The sequence below is a fragment of the Lissotriton vulgaris genome, chromosome 12, assembly GCF_964263255.1.
Source record: "Lissotriton vulgaris chromosome 12, aLisVul1.2, whole genome shotgun sequence".
Classification (NCBI taxonomy): domain Eukaryota; kingdom Metazoa; phylum Chordata; class Amphibia; order Caudata; family Salamandridae; genus Lissotriton; species Lissotriton vulgaris.
In genome coordinates, this window is record NC_141700.1 from 349,770,154 (window position 1) to 349,783,554 (window position 13,401).

The following is a 13,401-nucleotide window of genomic DNA, read 5'->3' on the forward strand; positions in this document are numbered from 1 at the left end:
ATTGGCACAGAAAATCAATGATGTAGTGAGTCATCGTTATTATGGGTGACACTGGGTTCCAGCAGAGCAGACAATGTTCTTGTTTCAGGGAGACTTCAGCATCCAGCAAAATATGATTACTTTATGCTTGAGGAGGAAAAGTGTGTCCAGCAGGAAAGAGTTTTTTGCCAAGAAGCACATGGAGGAAGAGAGATTTGTGTGACAGGGGTCAGAAACATGAGAGGAGAAGCACTCAGGGCTTGTTTGGTAGGACACGAGTTATGAAGGGATTGACATTTTTGTGGGGGCATATTACTGTGTAGCTGAGTATGTTATTATGTAGTGTTTGAGGGCAGCAGATCATTTTGGCTGAATGATGAAGCACTATATGATTAGTAGCCATCATTTTTGATGTAATTGGAAAATGGTGCTGAAGCATTTCTATGGGTGTTGAGGAAAAAATCACTTAATTTAAATAGGGAGCATGGGGAAGTAATGCACTTTTTCTAGTTTAAAAGCAAGTGCCACAGTAGTCCATGTTAGGTGAGTGCTGGGGTAGAGTTTTTTTTGTGAAATTGATGGGTATGTTTTGGCAATTATTGGTGAGAGGATAGTTGGTATATAAGATTTTTTTTGCTAATCTTTTCACTCACCTACTGGTCTCAGGGAAGATGTAAGGATGCAATGTTTCCATGACTTGCACAAGTGTTGAGGCGCTCTCTCTCTCTCTCTCTCTCTCTCTCTCTCTCTCTCTCTCTCTCTCTCTCTCTCTCTCTCTCTCTCTCTCTTCGCTCTCTCTCTCTCTCTCTCTCTCTCTTTCGCTCTCTCTCTCTCTCTCTCTCTATCTCTCTCTCTCTCTCTTTCTCTCTCTCTCTCTGTCTCTCTCTCTCTCTCTCTCTCTCTCTCTCTCGAGTGTGGGGGGAGGTAGTTCTCTATTGTGGGTTTCTTGTCCCTCCTACTGCTGGTAATAGGGGAGGAAGTAGGAGAAGATTTATCCTGCAAAACCTAGTTAGAGAATTTGTGGTAGTGCAATTTCACATGCTAAAGAGAATGGCTGTGAAATACTGTGCTTTGAAAGATTGGGAGAGGACATGACTATTGTCATGACTAACGAATTTCTGGGAGGACATGAACTGAGCTGTGCAAAATATTTATGAAGAGGGTGTACAAGAAGGAGGCCTGTGTCACTTTATAACTTTCGTTTTTTTTTCAGGATATTGGATACAGGAATGGTGTGAAAATCAGGAATGCGTACAGTGTGGCCACTGGCACCATGGGCGGCTCTAGGTTCATGGTGGCCCTGGGCAGGGAGCGTAGGTAGGAGCCCCTGAAGAGGGGTCCGGGCGGGGCGGAGCACAGAGGCCAGGGAAGAGGGGAGGGGTCAGGGTGTTTGGAAGTGGAACAGAGCCGGAGGCCGCCAAATCCCTGCCAGGGGCCGCCACGCATATATGTATCAATACTCAGAGGATTATTATATTAAGGATATATATTGATGTGGTGGCCCCTGGGTTTGGTGGCCCTGTGCAGGTGCACAGCTTGCACATGCCTAAGGCGCCCCTGCTGGCACTCTTTATTAATGGTAAATGTAACTAGATATTGAGAGAGACAAGAAGTACTGAGAACCTGCCGTGCAAAACGCAAATCCTGTGTCTCGCAAAATCATAGGAATTGCGCCTGCAAAATGTTTTTTGCTATGCACTAAATCCATTTTGCTAGTCAGAAAAGCATTCCTGACTGCCAAAATGGGTTCTGTGCCCCATTATGAATCACAATGAGGACGAGGTGTTAAAGAAGCGTTTCATTCCAATTGAAGTTCTTAAAGATATGTACATCCCTTGATCCATCGCCCAACGGGGAACATGTTTTAAGCACCACTGGTTCCTTTTAAAAACGTTCTCATCCATTTGAGAATGCAAACTTAGGCATGGGGGGTACTGTTCCGTGCAGACCGCCATCCCTGGGTTTATAGACATGTGGTATTCCATTTATGTATGTAAGATGTAGAAAGGAGTTGTAGAACTTAGAATGTTATTACAGTTCTATGTTGGAGGTTCTGTGGGGAGTCAGTTGAAGCCTGACTGCGCTTGTAGACAGTCCTTGTGGTTGTTAAGCTGTCTTATCTTTAATTGGAAATACATCTACTTCTGGAACTTTATACTGAGAACCTGGATTCATTTACAACAAGACAATCACAGGGGGTCGTAAATAGCGACCTTTCTGTGACCCACTGTACCTGGAAATATTATGACGCAATAAATTGGTACATATATTGCATCATAAAATCAGAGACAGGTTGGTGCGCAGCTTGCAACTACATTTTGTGACCTGTCTCTTAATAGATCAGGTCCTATGCATTTTATACTCCACGCATGATAAGCCATACCTACTTCTTCCCTACAATATACCATTAGCCTCTCTTTTAAAAAAGGCCAGGTCAAAAATGCTACAAATAATTGTTTTTCTAAAAAATGCTGCAAATAATTGTTTTTCTCAAAAATGCTGAAAATAATATTTTTTTCTCTGAAAAAATAAAACCTGCTTCTTAACATATGGATCTGAGAATGAAACCACTCTTCTCAGGCCAGCAGGTGTTTACACACACACATACCTGGAGAAGATGAAGTCCCATCAGAGGTCAGTTTAACACCGTATAATTCCACTCAAATCCAGTTGTTATCCTGTGCCTAAAAAAGTCAGCTGTACATTCACATATGCTTAACTATGCACTGTGAGTTGCTCTGCCACACCTGTTCACTGTGACCAGAGGGAATTATCTACAGGGTGTGATTTTGAAGCCTAACACAATCCTTCAAAGTCCTGCTCCCGCTGGTCATGCTCTTACTCGATCTCATTCACTGGTGTTAGAGTTTGGTGAGAAATTCTGCCCTCTTCTATCCTACAAACATCCACATTCCTATCTTGTTTCAAAAGTCTAGCGAGCATATAGTGATATCAACAAAATGACCCACCTACAACGATGCTATCCTGGGCTCCAGAGACACTGCTTGTATCGTCTTGCCTTTCGCTGTCCGTTGGCTGATTTTGGCATCGAACTGGATCAATTGCTTGTGTACTTCCATGTGATACAACCTGGTCACACGTTTTCCCTTCCATAGCACTGTCTGGTTCTTTGCTAGGCCTGGGTACATCTGTACAGCTTTGAAACTGACTTTCTTCACCTTTCCCTTGCTCCTTTTCTGTAGTCTCTGGTCGTTTGGTACATTTTGGGATTGACTGTTCTTTCGACTTCACCTCTGAAGACTTATGAAAACGCAGATGAAGTTTCCCTTCTTTGGGTCCATGTGTAACCTGTTTGCTGTCCGGCTTCACTATATTTCCCACTTCAACTGGGTCCGTTCTACCGTCCTGATGGCATGGCGAATGTATGAATTTTCCTGGCAAAAGTCTGCTTCCTTCTGCCTCAGTCAATGCCAGAGAGGACGATTTCCCTTTCAAACTTTTTGGTGCCAGATCACAAGAGGTTTTTTCCCTAGTCACTGATATGGTCTCCAGTGTAGCAACCTGTTGCGAAGGCACAGAGTCACTGTAAAACAAATATCTTGTGTTAGGAAGATGTGATAATGATTTAGAGGTGCAGGTGGGCTAGCGCAATGACAAATGGCAGAAATTTTGCATCACTCTCCTCTTGACTTAACAGGAAACTGTTAGCAAAATACATTAATACTGTACACACCACTTCTATGAACTCCTGTTTCGAGAACCAGGATCTCTACAGCTAAATGATGAGTCATTAAAAAAACATCAACAATTATCCAGACAAAATAACTATATGAATTAATTGCTTCTTTGACTGTTACTATGTTATTTCCTTAAGTCATGGAAAAATGCTCTGTATTATGGTACTGTTTCTAATTCATTTTATATTTACTTATTAACATTTATTGTTTCGTCAAGATCTCTGACCATGCTGTTGAACTATGATTGTGCTGTAGAAATTATGCAATAAATAAAAACATAAAATAATAAACAAATAACTAAATATATAGAGGTCTAATGAGGTTTCCCATTTGCTGCCTGCTTTAGAAATAAACATGGCAATATCACTTTATTTTACATAGATGTACTTGTGCTTCATTGTGGCTGTCACTGGCTGTTTTAAGTCGGACCTACAGACAACTTTACTTGTCTCCCAGACTCATTCAAAACAAAACAAACAATGATGCATAGCACATAAAGGGGCTTTGGGTCACTGCATTCAGCCATTGCTTGCTTGACATGTCATTCAAGGTATGACTCTGCCTCTGTTAGCATGTGTAGAATGGGGCGATGGGTCCCCGCCATTCAGCCATTAGCTTTGTAGCCAGTGTTATTCATATTTTAGACCATGCCAGGCATCAGAGGCCTCATTACAGAAAATACATATTTTCATTCTTTGTGCCAGGCGCACCTTTTAAATGGGTGCTCCTAGTGCAAACAATGAAAATACGCCCTATTATGATGAATGCACTTCCCCCAGGGCACCTGTGAACACTGGAGCGGCTGCTTTGAAAAGGCTTTGTATTTTCAAAGTGCTGGCGGCAACCCTTCTGCAGTTTCAAAGGAGATTAGAGATCCCCTTGTGGGCAGGTGGAGTCAGTGACTACACCCTCCTGCAAGGGGAGTTTGGGAGGTCCATAGGACCCCCTTTCCTCCCTCCAGAGGGCTGCTCTCAGGAGGTACACTCACATTGTGCCACCTTCTAGGTAGCGTACTGTGAATGCACCCCCAAGAGCTTCTTTCCCTCTGCACCCATGTCTGTAATACAGAGCGGTGCAGAGACAAAGGGACAAAGAAGAGGGAAGTAAAGGCGTCCTCTACCGCCAGCAACACAGCAACTGCACACCAGTCCTCATACAAGCTGGGAAGTGTTGTTTGCTTCTCTGGGAAGAGCAGAGATGCCACTGCATACAGAGAGTGCCAGCAGAGAAGCAGGGTTGGTGTTGGAACAGCACCCGGATCACACTCCAGGGCCAAGTGCCATCTAACTTGTGCTTGCATCACCGCATGGTAATCAAGAAGTGAACTGCTCCCCCTTTACTGAAGATCGAAATAATGGAATATCCTCCATGATAATAAATGGGTGTCATGTCTTCTAGAAACTACTCCATTTCTTTTTGGCATGTTATTTATTTAATTAAACAAATATGTTGTAGTTATCCACAACAATTGCTCAGACCTTAGAATTACGAGAGACTTCAGCAGAAGCAACTAGGGATGGGCATTCTCACCTATAACTTTGCACAAGAACCTGCAAACCTCTGCTGGAAAGTTCTGATGCTAGCTGAGCAGTGTTGTAAGAGTTTACCTATGCAGATTAATGCTACTATAAGGTGGAGGCTCATCTGTCTCTGTGTTCTGCCTGCCTGTAAAGCGGTAGTTACTAACAGAACACTTCACCAAGCCGGAGAATACTTTCTGAGCGGAGCTCAGTAAGATTGGTCTGGGCAGCCCCTCCCCTGCCATGAGTAGCAATCCCGAGAGAGTGCGGACCCCATAGCATCTGGCTCCAAATAAAGTCTAAGCCCGGGCGGTGAACACCACTTCGCTTGCGTAGTTTGAGGACTTTTCCACACTCCGTGGAGCCCGCAGAGTTCTAAAAAACTCCCCTCCGCATAGCGGAGAAGTTAATTTCCTCGCTTGTGCTCCCCAACATCAAGTTGGCGAGTGCGAGCGAGGAAAATCCACCTCCCAGCGAGATGTTTGCTCGCTCGCGCTTCCCAACGCCAAGTTGGTGATCGCGAGCGAGAACACTCCACCTCCCGGCGAGATTTCTTAATGTGGGCAGACATATTTCTCAATGCGAGCAGTCGCAGGGGGTTGTGACTGCTCGTGTTGAGAGACATTCTGTTTGCGATGAGAAAGTTGCAGTTTGGGTAGAAAATCTACTCGAGCGGCAGAAAATAAAGAGTGCCCTCTTGAGCTGCGAATGATGCAGTTCGCATTGATTTTCCAGCATTGCACAAACACCCTGCGCTGAAAATCAATGCGAACAGTCATTAGCAAGCGCACTCCCCCGCTTGCGGAACTCTGCCTTTGCCAATCACTCCATTCTCACATCTCTGGCCGGTCTATAGCCCAGACTTCTGTCTCTTTTGAATTGGGGGCCCAGTTGGCTGCACTATCACCAACAATCACTACATGGCCTTTCCGTCACATATTCATCTGCCACTCCAGGGACTTCAAGCCCTACAATCTTGCTAAAAGGCTTACTATACCATCACTTTCTTTCAGAGACCCAACTGCCCACCTACTGGCTAAGACTTCTACATTAGGGTGCACGGCGGGGTGGGTTGATTTCATTGGGCCCAGTGTGGTACTGTGCATGCGGTGGTTATAAAATATCTACGAGCTCTAGTCTCTCTTTCCATAAGCACATGGAAAAAAAGTGTTTGTTTGTATTTGAAGGTTCTTGCCGTTTATAACATGTATAGGTATAGTGCTAAGATATTTATTGGTAGCAGCCCTTCAGTGCTTAATATGAGCCGGTGGTTTGCAGTGCTCGGCACCAGCACTTATTTGTCAACAGTCTGCTACAAGGTGGCGCTGTCTAATTTAGTGAGCACAACAACCGTTAATTATTAATTCAATATACATTTTTAAAAAAATCAATTACCTGCTGCAAACGCCATTCTTATAGGTTTGGGGGTCTGGGACAGTTGGTTAGTAGTTGTATTTTTACTATCATTGGCATGGGCGTCCGCAGGGGGGGGCAAGGAGGGGCGTTTGCCCCCCCCTTGAGTAACCCACCTTGCCCCCCTGCGGACGCCCATGAAAACCGTCACTTCAAGACAGGGTTCTCACTCTCTTTCCTCTCCTTTCTTTTATTTGCTTCCCTGTGAAATGGATCCAAAAAAGAAAGACGCTTTTGCTGGAAATTTAGTATTTTTCTGACATTTTAATTCCAAAGTGCAGCATTGGCAATAAAAGGCTAAAAATATGAAAAATAGATAAATAACTAAATAAAGTAAAACAGAGTGGTAGCAAACTGGCCAAACGTATTTTATTCACACTATAACACATTAGCGCCACTTTTACAGAGTTTGCCAGTGAAGCGCTATTTTTGTTTTCTTGTCTTTGTTTTCCCTGGACTTTGAACTAGTGCACCAATCCTGGAGGTACCAAAATGTGTGAATTGGAAAACAAAATGTGTGCTGCGTCCAGGGATGTGGTCTTTTTACCATACTGCTTACCTTTTGTAAGGATATAAGCAATGGCCATTGAAATGGGTCCATTCAGGGCCCTGTAGTCATGTCCTTAACGTTTCAGGGAAAAGCACTCACTGATTTCTGAATAGTGACTGTAAAAGCATTAAGTAACCATGTTGTTCCTGCTTAAATTTCCCATGGTTTGCTAAATTTTGCATTCCCTATAAGTGTTTGCTTCTTCCAGGATGTTGTTCCTTTTTTTTTTGTAGGCCGCATATTGATCTTGTCTAGTGCGTAATTTAAATTGCGCATCCAGGTGTTTATAGCCGGCAACAATTGGGTTGTAGTTGAAAACAGTGGGAGTTTTTCTAAGTGGGACAGTACGGTGTTCAGTGGGGGAGAGGATGTGGCTCTATGGTCAGAGCTGCTGAATTTGTAACTGGGAACCAGGTTCAGCCTTAATACCCAGCCCACCAGACCACTCTCCTGCGAGAGCACAAACACATGCTAGACCTTAGAAGGCTTCGCAACACCTTAGAAGTCCTGGTGTCTTCGTACCAGCAGGTGGACCCTAGCATGACAAGTGTAGGTTAAACTTCTCAAGGCTTGTCCACCATTATCCATACTCAAGGTCACCTCCAGTCTTGCGGGCAGGCCTATGAAGCAGCACACCCTAGAACAACAGTCACTGAGCTCACAGGGCCCTTGAGAAGGGCCAGCTCTAGGGCGGTGCAACCAGTGTTACCACACCGGGTGCTGACTTTAGGTGAAGGCATCATCTTTGCAAGTATATTATGGTTTTAAAAACACTTGCTCCCTCCTTCCTGGCTTCCAGCAATTTTTGGCAACAATAAAAATGTCATGAGGACTCTGGTGATTAATGTTCTTCCTAGAGAGTGATCAGAATTTTGTCTAGTGGAAGTTTTGACTCATGGAAAGGTAGCTCAGATGGTTAATGTACCGGCTGCAAAGAACATGCGCCATGCAGACAAAGTGCGCATAATGTAAATAGGTCAGTGGGTACTGCTTTTGTCAGAGATCCTTTTGTTACTTGCAGTTTATTAGTTAAAATCCTAACTTAGAACAGTGAGATATTAACTGAAATCTAAGAGCTGCATACATACTGCAAGGTATAAATTTGAGTGTTATGTTCCCCTCCCGTCCCCCAGTCTTTGATTATCCTAATGTCCCAAAATGTGTTCTTTTGGACAGAAATCAATTCTGATTATTAAGGAGAACCCCCAACCATGGTATTAGGTTTTAAATTCCAGGTATTGTGTTTCTCCAGACCAATCACTATAAAACTATACTGGCTACTAGTATGGTTGTCATGTGACTCCTACACCTTGTAGTCCTTAGTCTTATGTAACATTTTCTATACAGTGATTTACACACATATTGATTGTCTCTGTGTGATGTGTGTCATGTAAAGGGGAAACATCACTTACAACGCAACTTTTACAACGACATACCATTACAACGGAACTTTTACAACGCAAAATCTTTTACAACGCATGTATTTACAACGCATGTATTTACAACGCATGTATTTACAACGCAGGTACCTTTACAACGCATACCATTACAACGTAAGTATTGGTAAGTATATAATTATATTTTAAATGTTATATGTTTGGGGTGAAGGGGTATTTTTAGGGTTCAGGGTCAGTTTTTAGTTTTTGGGTAAAGGGGTATTTTTGGGGTTCAGGGTCAGTTTTTAGTTTTTGGGTAAAGGGGTATTTTTGGGGTTCAGGGTCAGTTTTTAGTTTTTGGGTAAAGGGGTATTTTTAGGGTTCAGGGTCAGTTTTTAGTTTTTGGGTAAAGGGGTATTTTTGAGGTTCAGGGTCAGTTTTTAGTTTTTGGGTAAAGGGGTATTTTTAGGGTTCAGGGTCAGTTTTTAGTTTTTGCGTAAAGGGGTATTTTTGGGGTTCAGGGTCAGTTTTTAGTTTTTGGGTAAAGGGGTATTTTTGGGGTTCAGGGTCAGTTTTTAGTTTTTGGGTAAAGGGGTATTTTTGGGGTTCTGGGTCAGTTTTTAGTTTTTGGGTAAAGGGGTATTTTTGGGGTTCAGGGTCAGTTTTTAGTTTTTGGGTAAAGGGGTATTTTTGGGGTTCAGGGTCAGTTTTGGGTTTTTGGGTAAAGGGGTATTTTGGGGGTTCAGGGTCAGTTTTTAGTTTTTGGGTAAAGGGGTATTTTTGGGGTTCAGGGTCAGTTTTGGGTTTTTGGGTAAAGGGGTATTTTTGGGGTTCAGGGTCAGTTTTGGGTTATTGGGTAAAGGGGTATTTTTGGGGTTCAGGGTCAGTTTTGGGTTTTTGGGGTACAGGGGTACAGGGTAAAAATAAATTAAAATTAAATTTAAATTAAATTACATTAAATTATATTTTTTTTAATTAATTTACGATTATAAAATTAATATATATTTACCTATACTTACGTTGTAATGGTATGCGTTGTAAAGGTACCTGCGTTGTAAAAACATTCGTTGTAAATACATGCGTTGTAAAAGTTTTTGCGTTGTAAAAAATGTGATGTAAAAGCATGCGTTGTAATAACATGCGTTGTATCATCATATATCCCATGTAAAGTGCTCTGACACCCTACAATGGTATGAGTGGCGCTGTAAATCAAATTAAATGCATCTGAGAGAGAGTGGTTATGGAGACTTGGGGGGCACAGTTAAAGGGTGGTAGTGAGGGAATCCATGGCAGAGGTGGTCATTGGGGGGCACTAACAAACATTAATGCACAGGACACCACCAGTGCTATGGTTGGCCCTGCCCTTGAGGCCAGTCTGCCTCACCCAAAGGTACCTCCATTGGCCTTGTTTCAGCAGCAGTAGCTGCAATTCGCCAGGGATTGGCAATGCAGGATTTTCACACACCAAACTAAGTTTGCAAACTTCACAGTCTCCCTGCTTCATTCACAAGCACTTTTAACATGTGCTGCCTGCTGTGGAGCCACTGGAATTAATTATGCAGCAAAGGATGACAACATTATGCCGTAGTGTTGACTAAATTATGCATTAAAAAAAAGGCTGCAGCGTAATGCAGTATATTTTCAGATATTTTATTATTTTGACGTGTGTACACATGCTAACAATCTCTGGAAAGATTTTGCCTTATTAGTACCAGTGTAACATACAAATGCAGCAGTGAGAAAGGTGACCAGTCAACCTTTACAATAGGCCATCCACTCCGCAGCAACACAAGTCACATTTTATATTAACTTTTGATATGTTTGAGCTACAAACAATTTATTAGTTTAAATGGACAGATCATGCAGCAGATCTTGCATTATGAGGCAAATATGGCAGAGCCATCATTTTAGAGAAAACATTTGCAAACTAGGATATGTTGCCATTCATGTTTGAACTGCTGTTGTTGAAAAAGGGTGAAGTGCTGATGACAGAAACTCCATGGCTCGGAGACAAAATGCTTGTGTTTCCACATTTTATCATATTTCTTACATTCTATGATTAGAAGCATATCCCCCTTTGTGAATATATGTTAATGTCAATAACTCATTATAACCTTAAATAATCATGTGCATCCATTGGTTGATTAAACTGGGCAGTGAAATGCCAAACAAATACTAGTCAAGTCAAGTCAAACATTTATATAGCGCACTACATACCCAGAGGGTCTCAAGGCGCTTGAGGAGGGGGGGGGGGGTTTACTTATCAAATATCCAGGTTTTAAGCTGTTTTCTGAAGGCTAGGTGGTTTTGGGTAAGGCGGAGGTGGATGGGAAGGGAATTCCAGGTTTTGGCCGCTAAGTAGGAGAAGGATCTTCCCCCCATGGTGGCTTTGTGGATGCGCGGAACAGCGGCGAGGGCTTGGTTGGACGAACGCAGTTGGCGGGTGGGAGTGTAGAAGGAAAGGCGCGTGTTGAGGCAGTCAGGTCCAAGTTCGTAGAGGGCTTTGTGTGCGTGGGTGAGGAGACGGAACGTTATCCTTTTGTTGACGGAGAGCCAGTGAAGGTCTTTCAGGTGACCGGAAAAGTGGTCTGTGCGGGGGATGTCTAGTATGAGTCTGGCTGAGGCGTTTTGAATGCGTTGGAGTTTTTTCAGCAGTTTTGCGGTGGTGCCGGTGTAAAGGGTGTTTCCGTAGTCCAGACGGCTTGTAACCAGTGCGTGGGTGACCGTTTTTCTTGTTTCGGTGGGGATCCAGCGAAATGGTTTTTTGAGCATGCGTAGGATGTTGAAGCATGATGATGAGATGGCGTTTACTTGTCTGGTGATCGAAAGAGAGGAGTTCAGGATAATGCCCAGGTTCCGTGCCTGGTCCGTCCGTATGGGAGCTTTTCCTAGGGCCGTTGGCCACCAAGAGTCATCCCAGGCGGAAGGGGCTGCACCTAGGATGAGGACTTCCGTTTTGTCTGAGTTCAGTTTCAGACGGCTTTGCTTCATCCACTCGGCTACTTCTTTCATCCCTTCATGTAGGTTGGTTTTGGCGGTGATTGGGACTTTGGTGAGTGAGAGGATCAGCTGAGTGTCATCAGCGTAGGAGATGATGTTGAGGTTGTGTTGACGTGCGATGGTTGCGAGGGGGCTCATGTAGACATTGAAGAGGGTAGGGCTGAGAGAAGATCCTTGTTGAACGCCGCAGATGACTTCGGTGGCCTCTGACTTAAAAGGGGGGAGGCGGACTCTCTGAGTTCTTCCAGCGAGGAACGAGATGATCCAGTCCAATGCTTTTCCTTGAATTCCGATGTTGCTGAGGCGTTGTATTAGGGTGCTATGACAGACTGTGTCGAAGGCTGCGGAGAGGTCGAGGAGGATGAGGGGGACTGTGTCTCCGTTGTCCAGTAGTGTTCGAATGTCGTCTGTTGCTGCGATGAGGGCGGTCTCGGTGCTGTGTTTGGCTCGGAAGCCAGACTGTGAGGAGTCGAGTGATTTGTTGGTTTCGAGGAAGGCGGCGAGCTGATTGTTGACGGCTTTCTCAATGACTTTGGCAGGGAATGGGAGGAGCGAGATGGGGCGGTAATTTTTGAGTTTGGTGGGGTCAGCTGTGGGTTTCTTCAGAAGGGCGCTGAGTTCGGCGTGTTTCCATTTTTCTGGGAATGTGCCGGAGTTGAGGGAGCAGTTGATGACGTCTCGGAGATGGGGTGCGATAATGGAGTCTGCTTTGTTGAAGATGTAATGGGGGCATGGGTCTGTAGGTTATCCTGAGTGGATGGAGTTCATTAGGCGTATGGTGTCTTCTGTGGTGATTGGGTTCCAGTTGAGAAGGTTATTCGGAGGAGGTACAGGTGCGGAGGTGAGAGGGGTTGACTGGTTTACGGGTTGGTTGTCAAAGCTGTTATGAATGTCGGCGATTTTGTCATGGAAGAAAGAGGCGAGGGAGTCGCAGAGGACTTGAGAGGGGGTGATGTCGTTGGAGCTGGCGGTGGGGTTGGTGAATTCTTTGATGATGTTGAAAAGTTCCTTGCTGTTGTGGGCGTTGTTATCTAGTCGGTCTTTGAGCGCTGATTTCTTGGCTGTCCGGATTAGTTGGTGGTGTTTGCGGGTGGCGTTTTTGAAGGCGACTTGGGTGATAGTGTTTGGGTCTTTTTTCCAAGTTTTTTGAAGGGAGCGACAGAGTTTCTTGGATTTCTTAAGGTCATCATTAAACCATGGGGCGTTCTTGCTTCCTTGCTTGATTTGATGTTTTTTCAAGGGTGCTAGTTTGTCTGCGGTTTGGGTTAACCATTGCGTGAGGTTGATGGCGGCTTGGTTAGAAATTGCGATGTCTGCACATTCTAGCCACACCTCTGGCTCCACCCACAGATCCAATCCTTGGGTTATTCCCGCCCTCTGATTGTCCGCCCACTGTTCCCCGCCCACTGTTCCCCTACTTTTTATCCCCCACTTTGACCACTGTGTAAGACTCAGCATCCCTGGACCTGTGATGAGGCGCAGCTGCGGGAGCCGCATGTGCCACATATTTACGGTGCCGGGCTTCCGCATAAGGGAGCTGGCCATTATTGTATCCCTAAACGTGCGCACGATCTCAGTTTGACAATGACTACACATAGAGGGACTCTAAGTTTCTTTTAAAAAATATAGCTAACATTTGGACCTATACATTTTATTTTGTATAAATTAATCGAATGTGTGTAAAATTTAGCAATGCCCAGGGAATTCTAGTAAAGGGAGCACCCACTGTCAAATCACTAGCATGTGTGATTGCTGCATTATTTATTACTAACTTTGACGTTGTGCTTTAACTTTGGATAAAAGTTATAATAAATTCTAGCACCAAGAAGCCCATATTGGTAAATATGTGTGCTACAAATAATCCC

At 44.0% G+C, this 13,401-nt stretch overlaps 1 protein-coding gene across 4 annotated transcripts in view; it reads right to left on the reverse strand.

Moving 5' to 3' along the window:
• Nucleotides 1–13,401, reverse strand: part of MYLK3 (myosin light chain kinase 3) — a 709,471-nt gene that overhangs the window by 424,366 nt on the left and 271,704 nt on the right. For all 4 annotated transcript variants that reach the window (XM_086945117.1, XM_086945116.1, XM_086945114.1 and 1 more), the window contains exon 4: nt 2,949–3,523. In XM_086945117.1, coding sequence (XP_086801243.1) covers nt 2,949–3,523 — 575 coding nt within the window. The remainder of the gene's footprint in view (nt 1–2,948; nt 3,524–13,401) is intronic.